General features: G+C 37.4%; 2 protein-coding genes across 3 annotated transcripts in view; one reads left to right on the plus strand and one right to left on the minus strand.

Moving 5' to 3' along the window:
- Positions 1–16,977, plus strand: part of psme4b (proteasome activator subunit 4b) — a 34,554-nt gene extending 17,577 nt beyond the window's left edge. For both annotated transcript variants that reach the window (XM_079850963.1, XM_079850964.1), the window contains 32 exons: positions 1,993–2,091; positions 2,178–2,247; positions 2,327–2,394; positions 3,217–3,432; positions 3,554–3,711; positions 3,812–3,907; positions 4,555–4,610; positions 4,727–4,783; positions 4,900–4,955; positions 5,083–5,181; positions 5,267–5,329; positions 5,741–5,836; positions 5,927–6,058; positions 6,170–6,379; positions 7,371–7,507; positions 7,591–7,644; positions 7,744–7,873; positions 8,958–9,039; positions 9,180–9,333; positions 9,427–9,493; positions 9,578–9,703; positions 10,794–10,946; positions 11,046–11,150; positions 12,655–12,746; positions 12,857–12,988; positions 13,075–13,369; positions 13,490–13,618; positions 14,867–15,022; positions 15,122–15,284; positions 16,048–16,181; positions 16,298–16,437; positions 16,637–16,977. In XM_079850963.1, the coding sequence (XP_079707089.1) occupies positions 1,993–2,091; positions 2,178–2,247; positions 2,327–2,394; positions 3,217–3,432; positions 3,554–3,711; positions 3,812–3,907; positions 4,555–4,610; positions 4,727–4,783; positions 4,900–4,955; positions 5,083–5,181; positions 5,267–5,329; positions 5,741–5,836; positions 5,927–6,058; positions 6,170–6,379; positions 7,371–7,507; positions 7,591–7,644; positions 7,744–7,873; positions 8,958–9,039; positions 9,180–9,333; positions 9,427–9,493; positions 9,578–9,703; positions 10,794–10,946; positions 11,046–11,150; positions 12,655–12,746; positions 12,857–12,988; positions 13,075–13,369; positions 13,490–13,618; positions 14,867–15,022; positions 15,122–15,284; positions 16,048–16,181; positions 16,298–16,432 (3,720 nt within the window). In that variant the 3' untranslated portion in view covers positions 16,433–16,437; positions 16,637–16,977. The remainder of the gene's footprint in view (positions 1–1,992; positions 2,092–2,177; positions 2,248–2,326; positions 2,395–3,216; positions 3,433–3,553; positions 3,712–3,811; positions 3,908–4,554; positions 4,611–4,726; positions 4,784–4,899; positions 4,956–5,082; positions 5,182–5,266; positions 5,330–5,740; positions 5,837–5,926; positions 6,059–6,169; positions 6,380–7,370; positions 7,508–7,590; positions 7,645–7,743; positions 7,874–8,957; positions 9,040–9,179; positions 9,334–9,426; positions 9,494–9,577; positions 9,704–10,793; positions 10,947–11,045; positions 11,151–12,654; positions 12,747–12,856; positions 12,989–13,074; positions 13,370–13,489; positions 13,619–14,866; positions 15,023–15,121; positions 15,285–16,047; positions 16,182–16,297; positions 16,438–16,636) is intronic.
- Positions 16,978–18,541: 1,564 nt separating this feature from the next.
- Positions 18,542–21,084, minus strand: chac2 (ChaC, cation transport regulator homolog 2 (E. coli); the record flags this gene model as incomplete). The annotated part of the gene is made up of 3 exons (XM_079850966.1): positions 18,542–19,601; positions 20,789–20,824; positions 20,950–21,084. The coding sequence occupies 3 exons, from the start codon at positions 21,082–21,084 to the stop codon at positions 19,227–19,229; spliced, it is 546 nt and encodes a 181-aa protein (XP_079707092.1). The 3' UTR covers positions 18,542–19,226.
- Positions 21,085–21,160: the final 76 nt, after the last annotated feature.

A 21,160-nucleotide genomic window follows, 5' to 3' on the forward strand; every position in this document is an offset into this window, starting at 1 on the left:
GGAGCGGGAATTTTTCTTAGCAATGGTAAAACGCACATCAACCGATCACTTGTTTAGCGTTCATGTAAACACTACATTCAAATTCACCAATCGGAATGAATTCAGTTAGATTGAAAGGTGTGCATGTAAACAATGAATGGCGACCGCAGAAAGCAAAAGCTGAATCCCGGACATTTTGAACGATCTCGCCCGCCGGACAAGTCCGGGAAAAGGAGGATGGTTACTTACTCAGCTTTCTCCTATTATTCAGCTTTCTCCACAGAACAAGAGCCTGCTAGCTTAGCTTCCAAAGAAAGACGGCTGACTGTGTGTACATTCTGTGAGTGAGATCCCACCCTGTATGGGCGGGCTGAAGACATGCGGAACAACGCCTTCAATATGGAAGGCCAAAAGGGCCAAAACGTGTGAAACTGTCGTGTAAACACGCAATTTACGTGTTAACACGCAAATTACGCGTAAACACGCAATTTACGTGTTAACACGTAATTACGTGTTTACACGACAGTTTCACACGTTTTGGCCCTTTTGGCCTTCCATACTTCTACTGCCTGTAGTCTTTAGCCTCTGTCCAGAAAATCCTCCGATGACGCAAAATGACGATTTTTGCGTCATCGGAGGATTTTTTCCAGACAAAAAATACATAAATCTCTTGTCTCAGGGGGATATGAGGGTGGAAAGCATGGTAATTCGAAAATACTACAGGTTTTCTACTAATACAAAGCTTAAGGCTAAATCCTGAAGTAACCCTTTAATTGTAAATAAACATAAATGAACATTAGAAGGTATGTTGAAAGACGCAGTACAGTCTACCGAAAGGTATCATGTCTCATGTAATTGACCAATCAGTGTTTCAACTGCGGAAAGAGGTCAGTAAAAAAGCTGGAGAACAATGTCATGTATATTTACCTCAGGAAAGCCATTTAATGATCATAGCATGTTAGTTAGCTAGAAAAATTAACTATAGAGAGGAGTATTTTGCTAAATATATGCACTATATTAAATAATTCTTGTATTTTTATTCAAAAAACATTATTATGAAAACAGCATTATATTAATTTGAGCTGTTAATTTTAACCTTTAATAATAATACCAGCTGGCAAGGCTCACTGTATTTTACAGCATTAGTTGAGAGATTTTCTTTTCCTGAGAAAAATTTACATGTAGCTACTGTACCTGATATTTATTCAAATGAATCGATATTGAGTCAAGATCGGAATCGAATCGCAAGCTTATGAATTGAAATCGTGAAATTTGTGTCAAGCACTAATAAAAACAGTAGCCTACCAGTCATCGTATCTTGTAAACATTGTAACATGTTGTCACTAAACTTAATGAAATTCTGTTTAGTTACCAAATACTTTGACAATCACAATACACTTATTTTGATGCAAGTTTGTTTTAACCCCCCCCCCCCCCCCCCCACCACCACCACCACCATTCCAAGCCAAACCTAAAAGTTGGCAGCCCTGCTATAAATTATTTTGTGACACTACTGTTCAAAAGATTGGAGTCAGGAATTTATTTTTTTGTATTTTTTTTTTTTAAGAAATGAATACTTCATTCAGCAATGAATTAAATATTATCAGAAGTGACAGTATAGACATTTGTAATGTTGTGCAAGATTTCTATTTCAAATAAATTCTGTTCTTTTGAAATTTCTATTCAAAGAATCCTGGGGATTTTTTTTTTTTTCATAATAGATTTAAGCAGCACAGCTGTTTTCAGCATTGATAATAATAAGAGTTTTTTTCTTGGAGTAATGATGCTGAAAATTCAGCTTTGCCATTACAGAAATAAATTAAATTTTTTAAATATATTTTACAATATTGCTGTTTTTACTGTATTTTTGATCAATTAAATGCAGCCTTGGTGATAAGAGACTTCTTTCAAAAACATTAAAAAAAAAATCTTACCAACAATTTTTTTTAAACCGTGGCACTGGAAATACTCGTGCACGTAAATAGACTCATATGAGGTGTTATCTGTCTATAGGTGGCTCTTGAGAAAGTCTTCAACTTTGCCACCACCAACATCTTTGAGACTCGTGTCGCAGGCAGGATGGTGGCAGACATGTGCAGAGCATCTGCTAAGGTAATACTTCCCCTTTCCCCAATTAGTGCAGACAGATACACGACTGTGAGACCGCATTGATTCAACTCTCCTCTGCTTTGTTTCAGTGTCACCCTGCTGAGTCTCTCAGGCTGTTTGTACCACACTGCTGTAACGCCATTACTCATCTAACTGCCAGTGCGTACAAGAAAATAAATCTATTTGTGTCATGTTGAGTGTGTGTCACCATCCTTACATGAGTTTTGGTGTATTTCAGATGAAGATGTTTTGAATGAGGAAGAACTGGATAAAGAACTGCTCTGGAGCCTTCAGCTGCTGTCTGAGGTGAACACAACACTATATCATACCACTACTCATAAAAGATCTTCAGCTGTGTTCCAACATCATGATGGCCACCTATCTAGGCAACAGTTTTAGGCATCATAGCTTCTGTCCTGACTCTTAGGCTATTCTAAACAGTTGGCATTAATACTATATACCTTGTTAAGATCATTTGGATCAGCCTCACATTTACATATGTTCTTCATGGATAAGTGAATGAATCAGTCATATAATGCACTGCAAAGTTTATCAAAATCTAAAAAGATTACAAATACAAGCATGTTATCTATACTTGTGTTAAATACTAATGTGAAATAATCTAATTAAAGTACAATTTCCGTAATATTTCTATTTTATGCTGTCATTAGCATTACTCACCCTCATGTCATTCCAAACATGTGTGACTTACTTTCTTCTGCCGAATATAAAAGATATTTTGAAGGATGTTGGAAACCAAATTGTTTCGGTTCCCAACGACTTCCATTGTATTTTTGTCCTTATAATGGACTTCAATGGGAACAGAAACAGTTTGGTTACCAATATTCTTCTAAATATATTTTATATTTGGCAGAAGAAAGTCATACAGCTTTGAAACAACATGAGGGTGAGTAAATGATGACACAATTTTCATTTTTGGGTGGACTATCCATTTAAACTAGACTCAACTATGAAGTTTGTCTCGCATACACTTTCCATTAGGAGCATAATGGAGACAATGCCTATAAAAAGTGTTTCAAATCAGTCACCTTACAAGACAAGTTTAGTTTAGACACTGGACAAGGATTGTTGTGTCTCACATTGCCACCCCCTCTCGCTGCTCTTCAGGTGACTCGTGTGGATGGGGAAAAGCTCCTCCCGTACCGCACACAGCTAGTTCAGACTCTGCAGCTGACCCTGCGCATGCGCTGTAAACAGGGCTACACTCTGGCCTGCAACCTGCTGCACCATATCCTGCGTTCCACAGCGCTCATCTACCCCACGGACTACTGCAGTGTGCCCGGCGGCTTCAACAGACCCCTGCAAGAGTACTTGCCCATTAAGGTACTGCAAATGTGTCCAATGTTTGTGTAGGCTTGTGTAAGTGTCTTCTGTTTTCTCAAATGTATTGGATCATTGTAGATCCCGTGAGTTTTCTCTTCCTCCTTTCTTGTTCTTACCACAGGACTGGGGTCGTCCAGGGGATCTGTGGCATCTGGAGATCCAGTGGCACGTGCCCAGCGCAGAGGAGACAGCATTTGTGTTCTATGCTCTGGACCTGCTGCTGCAGCCCGAGCTCCAGCGCCTGCAGAGATACGCACAGGGAGAACAGGACATGAGCAGGTCAGAGGTCAAAAGTGCACTCTGTAATAATGGTAAAGACAAAAAAAAATATTTTCAATTGTTTTTTGCTAATGCTGACTTATTTCTGCTTTTTAAACAGAGATGATGTTCTTCAGAGTCTGTGTATAGTCCAGCACTGTTTGCTGGGTGCTGGTAGCATGCTGCCCCCTCTTGATGGAACCTTAGTCACAGGCCTGTAAGTCCTAAAACACACTGAGATATAGAACAATGTTCCCTCTAAGCAGTGGATGTGCAAAGAAATACACAGTACTGATTAAATCATGATTATTTAATCTTTTGTATTTAATTGTTAAAAGCGGGGGGAAAGTATATTTTAAAATGCATCATTCAAAGGTTTGAGGTCGGTAAGGATTTTTTATTTTTTTTGCAAGAAAGTTGGTAATAAAATAGACATTGAGAATGTTAGAAAGTTTTCTATGTCAGGTAAGTGTTGTTCTTTTGAGCTTTTCATTCATCAAAGAATCCTGAAAGAACATGTATCAAGGTTTCCACAAAAATATTAAGCTGCACAACTGTTTTTAACATTGATAAGAAATGTTTCTTGAGCACCAAATCAGCAAATTAGGATGATTTCTGAAGGATCATTTGACACTGAAGACTGGAGTAGTCTAATGGTTTATTCACAGGAATAAATGACATTTTTATATACATTAAAATCATGATTTTAAATTTCACAATAGTACTGTTTGTGCTGTATTTTTGATCAAATAAATGCAGCCTTGATGAGACTTCTTTCAAAAACATGTAAAAATTCTTACCGACCCGAACTGTAGTACTTCAGTATGAATATGATTTTTTTATTTTTTTTTCTCTCCTTTGTAGTGTTCCCAGCCTGATTAGTTTGGAGGAAACAAAGCTGTACATTGGTGTTGACTATGGTAAGCCACAACTGAGGAAGTTCTTAGTGAAACTGCTTATGAAACCTGTTGTTTCGTGTTGTTGTGATGAATGTAGTTCAGAACCTTTCAGTAAGGCTTTGCTGATTTTTCTTCAGATAAGTCCAGAGAGAACTACCGTGAGGCAATCTGTAAAGTGATGAGACAGTTGCTTCGTGAGTGCTCCTCATTTACCACACCTACTTGCACACAAAACTCACTTAAACTGCACCATAATTACCCATAATTCTTGAGACAGTAATCCCATGCATCTTCTAATTCTCTTTTGTAGATTACATTCTGGAGCGCTCAGAGGATGACACCAAGTCCCTTTTCGCCATTATCAAGGTGAGCACAGTGGATATTTGAGCAACATGAATTGATTATTGTTTATAAGGCTGTTAATTGAATGGGATCATATAGCAATAATTAGCTGTTAAAGTCTCCGGGTTTAACAGTTGTTTGTCTCCCTCAGATCATCAGTGACTTAATGCACTTCAAAGGTTCCCACAAACACGAGTTTGACTCTCGTTGGAAGAGTTTCACCCTGGTGAAGAAGTCTATGGAGAATAGGGTGTGTAGTTGGGCCTAAGAAATCTCCTGTGGCATTTTATATTTGCAATGCATAATTGTCTTATGAATCTCCTTATACTCTCCAGCTTCATGGGAAGAAACAGCACATCCGAGCTCTTCTGATTGACAGAGTTCTTCTACAGCATGAGGTAGGAGCCAATGCTAATAACCTGGCATAGGGAATTGGCACATAATAGATATTTTAGGGCTGTCAATATCAGATTTTCTCTACATTATTATCGTGGCCAAAATATTTCACAAGAACAATATTATGGTGATATCTATAAAAAAATCTATTATTTTTTTTCAGCCAAATTTATCTTTAACTTTATCTTATGTTTTCTGCTGTTTGGCCAATGCTGCAAAATTTGCAAACATTGCGCCGTTGTCTTTTTTTATGTCAGGTGGCAAACGCTGGATCATGTACGAATTTGTACTATGTGTAGCTTTAACATGATAGATTTTTCATTTTTTAAATATTATGATTATTGTCAATAGCAGTATATTGCAACACACCTAGTAAGAAGTAAAAAAATAATAATTCTGCTCTCCACTTTTAGATGCGAAAGTTGTTGGTCGAGGGGTGTGAATACAAGACTGTTCATCAGGACCTGTTGAGGGACCTTTTGCGTCTTTCTACCAGCACCTACAGCCAGGTCTTGATTCCACATCCGCAAAACTTTACATTAAAATAATCATTTTATTTTATATGTACTCCTGAATGTCTATTTTTTTTGGCCCCTCAGGTCCGCAGCAAGGCCCAGAATGTGTTGTTCACAGCTTTGGGCACCTATAACTTCTGCTGTAGAGACATTACTCCTCGTGTCCTGGAGCTACTGGAGCCCACACGAACTGATGTCACCCAGCAACAGTTCAAGGTCTGCAATCTATAGTTTTCACTTTCTATAATTAGAAATTATAGAAACTGCTGCATTTGTTAATTTATTTTCTTGACTTAATACCATTGTTTTTATCATATTTTGCTGTAGGGAGCGTTGTACTGCTTGCTTGGGAACCATAGTGGAGTGTGCCTTGCTAACTTGCATGACTGGGACTGCATCACTCAGACATGGCCATCCATAGTGCGTTCAGGCCTCAGCTCTGCTATGTCCCTAGAGAAGCCGTCCATCGTCAGACTCTTCGATGACCTCGCAGACAAAGTCCACCGGCAGTACGAAACCATCGGCATCGACTTTTCTGTGAGCAGCGTCACCTGTTTTGTTCATAAACATAGATATTTTGCCACTGCGGTGTGTCATTCAGACTCTTAAAATTCAGACATATTTACTGTTCTGCAAAAATTTGCAGGTTAAATCCAGTCATTTCTATAGAAATCCATGTGATCTAGAATTTCGCTTAAAGGGATAGTTCATGATTTACTCACCCTGAAGCCATCCTTGGTGTATATGACATTTTTCTTTCAGACGAATACAGTCGGAGTTATATTAAAAAATGTCCTGGCTCTTCCAAGCATCATAATGGCAGTGAATGGCTGAATGTCTTTGGAAGTCCATCAAAGCGAATCTATTCATTATTAAAGTGCTCCACGGCTCTGCTGGGGTTAATAAAGGCCTTCTGAAGTGAAGCAATGCATTCGTGTAAGAAAAATCTGTAACGTAATGATGAACGCATTTGCCCAGCCCTGTTTGTTTGAACCGCGAGATGCGTCAATTGCCGTCATTACGTTGTGCGTCAAGTTCGAGGGTTACTCTTTTGCCGTAAATCGAAGCGTACGGCCGTCTGCCGGAAGCTAGTTATTTTAGTCGATAAAGTTTTAAATATTGATATTATTCTTACACGAATGCATCTCTTCACTTCAGAAGGCCTTTATTAACCCCCGCAGAGCCGTGGAGCACTTTAATTATGAATAGATTCGCTTTGATGGACTTCCAAAGACATACAGCCATTCACAGCCATTATGATGCTTGGAAGAGCCAGGACATTTTTTAATATAACTCAGATTGTATTCGTCAGAAAGAAAGAATGTCATATACATCTAGATTTGCAGGATTTGCACAACAGGTTCAAGTTGGTGCTTCATAAATCGCAACACTCTTGACAATAGACAATGGAACTTTTTGACTGTGAAAGTTTGCAAAAATTTTGCTATCACCTTTAGGCTATGTGAATGGTGTAAAACAACAGCAATCTTATTTTGTAAGACTCATGTTTCCCTTGATGAATCTGTAGGTACCTGAGAGTGCGGTTTCTCTAGGCCGGAGCCTCACCGATTCAAGGCAACCCACTCCATACATTGGGACTCCAGTAGACCAGGAGCTGGAGCAAGGGCTGGCACTTCAACAAGACAAAAACCAGGATGCAGAGCAGTAAGTGCTGAACGCATACAGACTCACAACGTTTACTACTCATTTAACATGGTGTGGTAAATCTTCGCTGTTCCCTCTTCCAGGAAATATGAAACGCTTTTGAAAGATCTGTTGGAATGTCTAAATGAGAGGGATCTGTAAGTATTAAATAGATGTTTAAAAGTGCTACATTTTTACAAAACTAGACGCATAAAAACGTCACTCATTTGTGAATATGCTATTTTGCGTGTTATCAGGCCTTGGAAGTTTGAGCACATTGCTATTGGCTTCCTGTCTCTACTACTAAGAGATGACTATCCTCTCCCGGCTCCTGCGGTGCTCTTCTTTATACGGAGCCTCAACCATGATGCGCTGGTTGTTCGCAAGGTTGGTGGAATGCTGTTATTTTGTTAATTTTATATTCAATTCCTATATATCAGGGGTGGCCATTCCTGCAGCGTTAGCTCCAACCTTTTCCAATATACACTACCGTTCACAGGATTAGGGTCGGTAAGATTTGTAAAAAAAAAAAAAAAAAAAAGTAAAGTCTCTTACGATCACCAAGGTTGCATTTATTAGATCAAGATACAGTAAAATCAGTAATATTGTTAAATATTATTACAATTCATACTAACTGTTTTATATTTTCAAATGTAATTAATTCCTGTGATGGCAAAGCTGAATTTTCAGCATCATTACTCTAATATTCAGTGTCACATGATCATTCAGAAATCATTCTGAGAAGCCGTTTACACGACACAACTTTTTATGTGTTTTGGCTGTTCATTTGTCATTCATCGACAATGATGTTTTGGGGGCCTGAAAAACTTTTTAAAAAAAAAAAAGGGTTTCACAGTACAAGTTATTGTAAACAATAACTGTTATCCTCTCCGTGTAAACTGCAAAAAGGCAAATTTGTGAAAACAGTGATGTCATGCGTATTATGTGTTCAGTCTATAGGAGAGTAGTTTCTCTTTACAAAGTGACATCGCCAACTGCTGGCCTGACACACATAATACAGCATTTTTAGTCGTTTTCGCAGATCCGTGTGAACAGGGATCATTTGGACAACATTATTGTCTGTTTGGGGAAAACTTTTTAGCACATCGTTGTCATGTAAATGTATCCTAATATGCTGATAAATTTCTTCTTATTGGTAAAAATTGTTTTTGTTTTGGAAAACGATGCATTGTTTTTCAGAAATCTTTAATGAATAGAAAGAACGGGGTTTTTTTTTTATCAAAATCATTTGAAAAATGGTAAATTGTAAAAAAAAAAAAAAAAGGTAAAAATGTACACTTTTGATCAATTTAATGCATATTGCTGAATACAAGAATTAATTAAAAAAACAAAACCAAATCTTACTGACCCCAACTTTTTAAATGGTAGTGTATGGTAGTCTGTTATATATTTAAAACCATTGTGTAAATTGTATATTAATTGGTTTTGCTTCCAATGCTCACTGATATAGATGGCGATTGCCGCTGTGGCAGGCATACTGAAACAGCTGAAGAGACCACGCAAGAAAATACCTGTTACTCCTTGTGATATAAGTGAGTAAACATCCCTGTGAAAACAAATAAATAGTACAATTAAATGAGATGATTAAATTACTCTTCACATCCATCTGTTGGTCCATCTGCAAGGTTTCAGTATCTATGGAAGGAACAATTACAAATGTGGTGCTTTGCAGGCAGTGTAACCGAGCCGGAGGGGCTGGTGGCAGGAGACAGGCCGGGGAACGACTGGCTGCAGTACCACGGTGACAGCCTGCCGAAAACCCAGCAGGACTGGGACAATTTCCGCTTTGTAGAAAAGACACACTGGGGCTACTACTGCTGGCCAAAGTAAACCCTCTCAGCTTCTGATCACTGTATGATTCAGTCTAAATCTGTGCTTCCAGCCTTTGTTCCTCACTCTCTCTGTTCCTTTGCACATAGGAAGTTGATGCTATATGCCCCAGAAGCAGAGCAGCCTAAGGATCTTGCTGCTGAGAACATGAATGAGGTATACATGGACACATCTCAACCGTACTTCCCTACACTTTGTTTTCCTGATGAACTTGTAACTATGTAAACTATTTTCCAACAGAGGGAACGCATCATCTATGACCATTTCACAGACCCAGTGTTTATCAAACAGCTCATCGAGTTCCTGTCCCTTGAGGACCGAAAGGGCAAAGACAAGTTCAATCCTCGTCGCTTCTGTCTCTTCAAGGTACCAGCATCCTAAGGCAATAATCATGAATTCCGATTGATGAATCTGAAACTGAGATAATACTGTCATTTTAAATAGTCAAGTATAATAACCTGTACATATATTGTTCAGACATTTGAGCTCAGTAAGGTTTTTGTTTTCTTACGTTCGCAAAGGCTGCAATTTATTGCATCCTTGCTGAATAAAAGTGTTAATTTCATTTAAAAGAGAACCTTACTGACCTCAAACTTTTGAACAGTAGTGTATATATAATTTTAGAACTGTAAGTAATGCTGTGCCAATACAAATTGCAAATCTTTTCCTCACAATTTTGCATTGATTTGTGCTCCTTCATTCAATCAATTTTCTTTGGTTATTTATGTGCATTCATTCGTATTTCCTACAGTTCAGGTCATTTAAATGTGTAAACTCTGCAATCGGTATGGTCATTGGTCAGAGACGTGAAGCGAACAGCATGAGACAATTTAAACAACGCATATTCACTCTCTCTTTCACATGTTTGACAACGTTTCATTAACAAGCCAATAATTGTATTATGATGCATTGCAGTGTATTGAGTTGTGACTTGTGTGATGCGTTTCATACCCGGCTCTTAATTAAAATACGTTTAAATGGCCTTGATGTAAGCTGTAGAATTATTTTTAGATGTGTCTGTACATCCTGTTAACAAGTCACTGTTTGTCCTGGATATTTGCTTACAGTGTCCTCTGCACTAGGGTGCATACATAAGTACATTAAGATAGTTGAAAGGATATGTTCAATCCCCACATAATTCAGATGGCTTCTATTTTTGTAGTTCTCAGCAAAGAGAAAACATTTAAAATGTAGCATTTATTGGATCGTTATCATACTGTTTATGTTCACTGATTTCAGCAGTTTTATTGCAGTTTCCCCTTCTGTAATTCCCAAACCGAGAGGTCACATAGAATTTGAGGATGCATTTATTAAATGATTTGTGGAGAGAGCAGTAAATACAGTTGTGCTCCCAGCCACAACTCTGCACTTTTACCAGCTCATAATCCTGCCTCTCACCTGCCGTACAAATTATTACAAAATACAGATGGCTTGCTTTCTCATTCAATGCCCACAGGGACTTTTCCGGAACTACAGTGATGCCTTCTTGCCTGTTCTAAAGCCTCATATGGAGCGGCTGGCAGATGACTCTCACGAGAGCACCCAGCGCTGTGTGGCTGAGATCATCGCAGGCCTGGTTAGAGGCAGCAAGCACTGGAGCTTTGGCAAGGTGAGCCCCGCTGCAGGTTTGAGGGATGCCACTAAAATTAGTGAGCCACTGAGATGTTTAACTATATTCATGTTTGAAACCCCTCTCTCTCACACACAGGTGGAGGCATTATGGGCATTCCTGATTCCTTTGATGCGAACAGCACTGTCCAAGATTACTGTTGAGACCTACGCTGACTGGGGTACCTGTGTGGCCACTGCCTGTGTATGTCACATCTTAACTATGTTGAATTTTATGCCACATAATTCACTACCTGAACCAACAGTAAATGATCATGAAAACATTATAAATGGAGTTCAGGGAAAAAATAAAATATCTCTATATAAATATTATATATTTAAATATTAATATTTTTTAAAAGAAATGAATGCTTTTATTCAGCAAGGTTGCGTTAAATTCTCTCTCTCTTTCTAATACATATAAAACAATTTATGTGACATTTAAATTGCTATTGAAGCTATTAGTCCAGTCATTTTAAGCCAAAATGGGGGTCAACCTTGAACAAATTGCAACAGATGCAAACTCAACTGATTTTGTATCCTCAATATGTCCTGAGTAAGGAAAAAAAAGTCCTGAAGAATCCCATTAGGGGAAAGTTTCGAAAAAGACCCAAATATAGCCTATTCATACGCCTATTCATTCTTTTTCTTACGTGAATAGGGTAAACATTTAAACCTTTAGATATCATCATGAAAATTACTGTGTTGATTACTTGAATCAAGACAAACAAAAAATGTATTACTAGTTTTTGTTAATGGTTTGTTAACATGGACAAACAGTGCATAATCTAATTACGTATGTGCTAATTTGCATAAATACCACAACAGATCTAAACATTGGGTATAGCCAGGTGAAAATGTCTTGTTGAATCTTGTTGACACATAACAGTAAAAGACTTAATGTTAAGGTCTGAATGGAACCCATTTAGGTTACCCATGAGCATTAATACATAGAGGCAGGAAGAAGTACTTTAGAAACCAGCCTTAATTCATTTTTAAGAGATGGGGTTTGGGACTGGGTCCGTGGGACTGTTTCTGGGGGACGAGTCTGAGGGAAGAACAGGAGACAATGGAGAATGCAGAAGACAAAAGGTAGGTAAAATAAAAAGTGAACTCCCAGAAACAGTCCCACGGACCCAGCCCCAAACCTCATCTCTGCAATAATAATTAATAAAGGCTGGTTTCTAAAGTACTTCTACCTGCCTCTATGTATTAATGTTCATGGGTAGCCTAAATGGGTTCCATTCAGACCTTAACATTAAGTATTTTACTGTTGTGTCAACAAGATTCAACAAGACATTTTCACCTGGCAAGACCCAATGTTTTGATCTGTTGTGGTATTTATGCAAATTAGCACATACGTAATTAGATTATGCAACGTTTGTCCATGTTAACAAACAGTTTCAAAAATCTTGTAATACATGTTTTGTTTGTCTTGATGCAAGTAATCAACTCAGTAATTTTCATGGTGATATGTAAAGGTAATTTTTTTTTACCCTATTCACAATAGGCGTATGAATAGGCTATATTTGGGTCTTTTTCAAAACTTTCCCCTTATGGGATTCTTCGGGACTTTTTTTTCCTTACTCAGGACATATTGAGGATACAAAATCAGTTGAGTTTGCTTCTGTTGCAATTTGTTCAACCTTTTTTCATAAAATGATTGGACTATATGAGAACAACTAACTGTTGGTGTTTGATGTTTTCAGGAGAGCCGAGATCCACGAAAGCTCCACTGGCTTCTCGAGATGCTGATGGAGTGTCCTCTCAGTGGGGAAGGTGGATCCTTTGTAGATGCCTGGTAAGTGTATATTGTGTTTAGGTTCATGGGCCAGTTCTGACACCATTCAGACTTTAAATGCATACCTGATATTTACCCTGATCTCTCTCCTATCTCTCTCTCTCTCGTAGCCACCTGTATGTGCTGCAGGGTGGTCTGGCACAGCAGGAGTGGAGGGTCCCAGAGCTGCTACACAGATTGCTGAGTTACCTAGAGCCCAAACTCACTCAGGTTTATAAGAATGTGAGAGAGCGCATCGGCAGGTAGGTCTGTGGTTAGAGCTGTCACTGTAATCTAAAAATACACTAGCAGTTCCACTGATTCTCTGTTATGATTTCTTTACTTGCAGTGTGCTTACGTACATTTTCATGATTGATGTCAACCTGCCATGTACTCTGCCTACTAAGTCCCCACACATCGCTGAGTTTACCGAAAGGGTCTTGTCTCAGCTGAAGCCCCTGATCGAGGGGGACGAAGAGATTCAGAACCACGTGGTGGAAGAGAACGGAGTGGGAGAGCAGGACGAGAGGACACAGGCCATTAAACTCTTTAAAACGGTTCTGAAGTGGCTGATGGCCAGTGCGGGGCGCTCCTTCTCTACACCAGTACCTCAGCATCTACAGCTGCTGCCCCTGCTTTTTAAGGTTTCGGATACTCTCTCTACATCTCTATCTTAGCGTATGCTCATCTTTTATCCATTTGTGTGGAGTGCTCTTAAGTGGAATGCTGACTTTCACTCTGTGCCTGTTTCTCTCCATCTACAGATTGCTCCTGTAGAAAACGACGACAGCTATGATGAGCTGAAGAGAGATGCAAAGACGTGTCTGTCCCTCATGTCTCAGGGTCTCCTCTATCCTCAGCAGATCCCTCTGGTACTGAAGGTGCTACATGAGGTGAGGCCTCAGCCGTGCCAGACACATAACAGGACAACAATTCAAGGCCGAATTTGACCTTGACTCATTTTTCACTCAAAACTAAAACTATTGAAAAATGGTTGTCAGTAAAGTGGAAATAAAATATAAATATTTGATTCAATCTTAAAAACACAAAATAAAGTTGCAGTTGAAGTAGATTCTAAAATTACTGAAACTAAAACAGGGTTCCCGCGGATCCTTAAAAAGTCTTAAAGGGATAGTTCACTTTGAAATTAAATTTTGGTATGTTTTAGCTTACCTGAAGGGCATCCAAGATGTAGGTGTCTTTTTTTCCGCAGTAGTTTCAATTTTGATATTTTTAGGTCAAACCGTTCTTGTCTGACAGTCATATCATGCAGGTCTATGGTCACGGTCTGGCATGCACAGAGTCCAAATTAAAACAATTCCCCATCGTCCAAATTAAACAATTCCCCATCATAAGTACACATTGATGGCCTAAGACACGAAACGAGCGGTTTGTGTGAGAAAACGAACAGTATTTAAGAGGTAAAAACGATATAAATACTGTTCGTTTTCTCACACAAACCGCTCGTTTCATGTCTTAGGCCATCAATGTGTACTTACGATGGGGAATTGTTTAATTTGGACGATGGGGAATTGTTTTAATTTGGACTCTGTGCATGCTCTTTGAGGGGGTGACCATAGACCTGCATGATATGACTGTCAAACAAGAAAAAACAATGAACTATCCCTTTAAATTATTATTATTTTTTTTATTTAAGGCCATAAAAAGTCTTAAGTCTTATTTTTACCTATGAAAAGTCTTACATTTTTGATGACACTTTGACTTAAAAACTGAAGTAAAAATGTAAGTTAGTGGGAAATATTAAAAAAATTAATAAAAATGACAAAAGCACATAAAAAAATCACTACAACTTACACTAAAATGAACTGAAAATATGAAAATAAAATCTAATTAAAAATATGAATAGTTATAATTTACAAATAATACTAAAATAACACTGGTAATGTTAATAAAATCAATTTGCAATGAAAAAATGTATTCAATACATTTTTATAAGAAAACATACAAAATGCTCTCAGACTCGAAAAACCCTATAATAATTGTAATTATAATTATAAAAAATAATGACAATTTTATTGTATCATTTATCTATAAATGTATTTATTTTCAAATTAGTTACTTACCCAGTTCTAGTGAGTGCTGTTTGCTGTGGAATCATAAGATTCTTGTTATATTTTCAGATCGCTGGCAGCAGCTCTTGGCATGCACGATTCTCAGTGCTAACATACCTCCAGATAATGGTGTTCTATAATCTGTTCACCATACTGAGCACGGAGCAGGCTGTTCAGGACGTAAGAGCACTGGTTATCAGGCTACTGGAGGATGAGCAGCTGGAGGTACCTTCTGGGCAACACTGAATAAATGATGATGCCAGCATGCCAGTTTATGCACCCTTGTTCATTCAACCTTCATCTCTTTGCATCTCTGTGCCGTAGGTGAGAGAGATGGCTGCCACCACTCTCAGCGGCTTCCTGCAGTGTAACTTCTTGGCAATGGATGCCTCCATGCAGACTCACTTTGAAGCTCTATGCAAAACCAGATTGCCCAAAAAGAGGAAAAGAGACTTGGGCTCTGTGGTGGATACCATTCCTTCAGTTGGTATGATCACGCTTTAATCACATGCAGTGCTGTAATTGTTTGGGTCGCAACCATGGCACAACAGTAGCTTTTATGCCCACAGAATTTAAGTTCCCATTCCCTCATTCCCTCTGTCTTATCCTGTTACAAAAAGGCACGAAACGCCTGTAAATAAAAACAATAAATTATTCTTTTTTTTGTTTGTTATATTTTTATGTACATTTTTTTTTTATGAAACCTAAGTTAACTTGATAAGCAAAACTTGCATTTATTTGATGATAAATACAGTAAAACCAATTGTAAAATGTTATTACAATATAAAATAACAGTTTTTTATTTTAATAGATTTTTTTTGTTCCCCTGCTCTTTTCTTCCAAGGAATACAGGGCTTTAATATATTTTAAAATTTATTTAATTCCTGTGATGCAAAGCTGAATTTTCAGCATCATTACTCTAGTCTTCAGTGTCACATGATCATTCAAAAATCATTCTAATATGGTGATTTGGTGCTCAAGAAACATTTCTTCTGATCATCAATGTTGAAAAAATGTTGAGCTGCTTAATATTTTTGCGGAAGCCATGATGCATTTTTTTCAAGGTTCTTTGATGAATAGAAAGTTAAAAAGAACAGCATTTATTTGTATAAGAAATATAAATTAAAAGTCTTCACTGTCACTTTTGGTCAATTTAATGTGCCCTTGCTGAATAAAAGAACTAAACTAAAGCACACAGATATTTTTTTATTAAAAAAATATAACAGAATTTTTTTTTAATTTGTCCTCAGATCTGGTGCGGCGTCACGCCGGAGTGCTGGGAATCAGCGCTTGCATCTTATCCAGCCCGTATGATGTCCCGACCTGGATGCCTCAGCTCCTCATGGACCTCAGCGCTCACCTCAACGACACGCAGCCTATCGAGGTACACGGCTCGTCACTACAAACACAATTGCTTTCTGTCTCCCTCTTGTGTGCTTTGCTCTTAGGGCCCATTAAATCTAACAAAAATCAATACAAGCCTCTCTCCGTCTGATTTAGATGACCGTGAAAAAGACTCTGTCTAATTTCCGCCGCACTCATCACGACAACTGGCTGGAGCACAAGCAGCAGTTCACGGACGACCAGCTCGTGGTGCTCACAGACCTTCTCGTGTCACCTTGCTACTATGCATAGATTGGGTATGTTGCAAAGATGCGCATTTAAGCCCAATAAATGCTGTCTAGGTTGGCAGCTCACTAGGTTTTAAAACAGTCATACTGATTTTGACTCTGCTAATAATGTTGCCAAAGTAACTCATTAATGAAAGCTGTTCTAGTCTTTAAAAGCTGCTTATTTGCGTGATTGTGACCTGATCATATTTTATCTGTTTCTTTTCAGGTTGAAACAATGTTTCTGCAGGTTTTAGTCATTTCTTTTTTTTTTTTTTTACTTTATATTCCAATAAAATAGGAGGGCAGGAGGCACGTATAGGCATGATGGAGTCGAATGGAGTACACAGACACGAAGCGAGCGATTCAACGACTTAGAAATATACTCTGTACGTACTGTTTGTATGTATATATCTAGCCCATATTTTTGCATTTCAACTATACTTAATATTTAAGGTTTACCAGCGCAGGGATGTACTGCCTGCAGTCTGTAATATTGTTGTACAGATAGATGATTTCCCCCCCCTCTCTAATCCTGTGTTGACATTAAAAGTGTGATGAAGGACAGAATGCCTATGGGTTGCCCCATAAATCCAACTCCAAAGCCCCCATCATGCTCTCTTGATGTGAGGTTCTCAGTGATCTGAGCATGTTTAGAATTGTCAAAACCACTTTTCCCCATTTCACTGGGATCTTTTTTTCATCGTTTAGCATTTTGTTTTTTCTTTAAGCCTTTTACAGCTAGCAGCATGTGATTCTTGGTTGAGTGACATAGAGACAGCATCTTTTCGACTTAAATCTCCTTGGTAATCGGATGCGGCATGCACCTCTTTGGCTGTTATTGCTCTACGCTAGACTGGCATCAGTAACTTGATGAAGTATATATTGGGGCTGAGCCCTCCTATTTTTTTATCATTACATGAGGACGCAAGTCTGAGTACTGTGACGTTATTGTAGGAAGGTAGCTTTGACATTGTCCTGTAGCTCTCTGCTCACTTGCCATCACAACAGGGTTTTGTTTTGTGTCCTATGTGTTTGTGTATTCATATGTGTATGTATGCATTTGTGTATTGTACATATGCATTTATCTATGCATAAACGACTGACGCGTCTTCGATCGAGAACGGCCTGACCAGATTCAGTGTGAGAATTGTGCGAGTTTGTGGAAGGCGGTGGGATACACATGCATGTTGGTTTGAGTGTGCATGTTTGTAGTTTGACCAAATGATGGCGGGGTGATGATGTTTTGAGCCATTACTTATTGGCAAGTGACAGATTCCGGGATTGTTATTTTTTTTTGTTCTGTCACAATTCACTCCAGCCTCAGTACAAAACCACTTAAGATTGTTCTCTGAATCACACACAGCGCCAGGAAGGGCTTCAGGTTCTACCAAGGTTAGTTCTGTTTTACATTTGAGAGTGTACATAACAGAAACATTATTTAGCTGAACGCCAAAACTGCAGTGATTTTTCTCTATTATTATTATTTTTTATTTTTTTTTAGATGTTTGCTTCATTTTACTCTCAAGGCCAATAAATGAGTTTTTGTTTTTAACAAATTAAAAATGCAAACATTGTTTTTCCCCATAATATTGCAACTTTTTTTTTTTAGCTGGGTCTCGCAATATGTCAAATTAACTAGTATAATTATACTAAACAAAAACTCTTGGGAGACATTAGCATTTGGAACATTGTAATAAATTCAGGAAAGATCCAGTACACAATGTTATCGGTACAACAACAGAGTGGAGTTGTAACTATTCAGACAAAGTATCCTTAATAAAGAAAGTGATTAACTTGGGTGAATCTCACAAATTCAGTTTAAAACATTCCAAAAAGTTTTCACCTGGTTTCACAGACAGGGCTTGGAATAGGCCTTAGTTAAATTAGTTAACTAAATAATTAAATAAAATAATGACATTTTATTAACGAGAAAGAAAAAAAAACACGCATCTTGAGACAAAACAATGACACTGATATATTTTAAGATATGTGCAAGTTGCTTTGAGTTAAAACAGCTCAAACATGAATTTTAGTCATGGATTAGGCTTAAGCCTTGTCTGTGAAACCGGCCAATGGTTTTGTTTTTATAAAGGAAAATTGAGGACCCAGTGATTTTTTTTTTTTTTTTTTTCACTGATATAATCATAATTATAATGAACCCACACATACTAGAAAAATTGACCATATTACATTAAAAAAGTGCAAATAATTAATAGTATGTTAATGTGAATTTGGTGGTAAAGCATACCTAAATGCCATTCAAATAATGTTACACGAAGGAAAAATAATTCTTAATGGTCTCAAGAACATGTTTCATGTTATCAAATTCATAAATTATATATATATATATATTTTAAGTGACGAACATGTTCATGAGATTCACCCTTCCATGGTTTATTTGAAGATAAGGAACTTTAGAAATAAATAAGAAATGGCTTTGTAATATATTCAAGTTTCCTCAGTAGAATAACTTTTACATTTTCATGGACAGCAATGACTTTATATATATATATATATATATATATATATATAAAATTACAGCATACACTGAAATCCATTTAAGTACCTGATTTGTGTAACAATGTTCAACACAAAAGACAAATAATGTGAAACGTCACGTCATAAAAATCAAGTGTTCAGTAAAGAGACTGCCTTGGATAATTCTATTGAAAGAACAGAAAAGTACTGGTTATCAAATGCTTTACCAGGTAACAGGGTTTAGTTTGCATCAGCTGTCATAGTTGATAAACGAGGAAGAAATTAACTAAATTCCTGAGTTCTTCAGAAGATTAAGGACAACATAGACAAATAGCAGATCACTCCACCTCCTGCTCCTGCAGCTCCTTCACAAGGCGCTCCAAAGAGAACAGGTGATCATCGAAGTCTTCAGGAACTAGTTGCCTGAGGGCATCGGCGAGCTCAAACAGGTAATCTGTATTCTTGCCACTGGGGCCTACAGACTTCACAATCTGCTGAGCAATTGTCTCCAAAGGCGCTGGGCCAAGGTAATTTGGGTTGTTAAAGGATCCGATGTAGAGCAACGTGTCCTGCATTGGTTGGTGTTTTTCATCTTTGGGATGAAATGTAACTGTGATCACCCCATACCCGCCTTTTTCTCTGTAGTCGAGATACTCTTTCACTTCCTTTTCTTGGCCTGATGGCAACTTATAAGCAACACCCCATACGCATCCCTACAGGAAAGAGGAGAGTGAACGAACACACACACACAAACAGTTTGGATTATTCGTGCATGTATATCTAATGCTATAATTAAATGATAATATTACAAATATAATTTAAAAAGGCACTTCCCATGAAAATGGTACAAAACGGTCTGAAACTTAAATATTCATGTAAATAAACAGTAAGTGAAAGTGCGTTTAAATCTCAGATGTTGATTGTCAACCTCAGGAGGTCAAAATAAAACTGATAATGTATTTAAAAATGATTTTTTTTTTTTAAGTTAATTGAAAAATAAAGATAACGTATAAAAAGTTGTTTACTAATTAATCTATTTAAAAATCGATAACAAAATAGGTGGGAAAAGCATACTTAAATGTCATTAAAATAATACTACATGATGCAAAAATAATTCATAATGGTCCAAAGAACATGAGAAAATTGACTAGTCGTATAAAAAAAACTGCAAATCACCATTTAAAACTAGATGCATTTCATGATAGTGTATGTTAGATTAATAATTTAAAAAAAAACTGATAAAACAAAGTGAATTTACACAATGTATTAAAGTACTGAATAATCAACATTTTAAGGTGCAATACAGACATTTGATGTGTTTAAAACTAGATACAGTCAGTGCTGGGTAGTAACTGATTACATGTAATCTGGATTACATAGGCTAATCAGATTCCAAAAATGAAATACTTGTAATTAGATTATATTGCATTTTAAAATATTGAGAGGCCACACAGCATAAACAAATAAAATATTGTATTTTTTTTAGTTAGTGTGTTTTATTTTCATTTTATTTTATTTTGAACCCCCTGCAGTTCATTCCCAAACCCTAATTTGGGAAACCGTGACAATGTTTCAAAATTCAAAATAGTTAGGTCAAAAGTAATCTAAAAGTAGTCTGACTATATTACCTTAAATTTGTAATGTAATAGTTACTAACTACAATTTTTTTATCAAGTAGGCTAATTTGTATTCATAAGTAATCATCCCAGCACTGAATACATTTTAATGCTAGGGAATTATAACTGTATATAATTACTGTTAGATAATGTTAATCAAAATATCTAATGTCTAAAAAAAATGCCTCCAATGCAATAGAAAAACAAGTCATGTGTGATGGGTCAAAAAAGTAGAATGTCGGCATTTTATTGGCTTAAAGGTAACGTTAGCAGTATTTCATTACCTCAGGATCCTCTATTAATGTCACCACTCGCCCAGGCTGAAATAAAATCAATAAGAAATAAGAGTGTTAATCGTCCTGTGTTAAGTGCTCTGTCATCCTTAAAGGTCACTATGACTATGATCAACTCGTGTGACTTTGATAGGGAATAATCGGGTCCATACCTTTCCAGGCACCCCTCGATGATCCGTACTTCCCTGCCAGAACCTGCGACTAAAACCTTTGACGAAACCCACTCGTTTCTCCTCGTACGGGAAGTCAACTTTCCAAATCAAAGATCCGTAACCAAAAACCCACATCTTTGCTGCTGTCTGCTCACGGTGTGTCTGCTGAACACATGCTCGACAGCCTCGACTTATATGTAGATGCTGGACG

This window comes from Squalius cephalus (genome assembly GCF_949319135.1).
Source record: "Squalius cephalus genome assembly, chromosome: 19".
In the NCBI taxonomy this organism is placed as follows: domain Eukaryota; kingdom Metazoa; phylum Chordata; class Actinopteri; order Cypriniformes; family Leuciscidae; genus Squalius; species Squalius cephalus.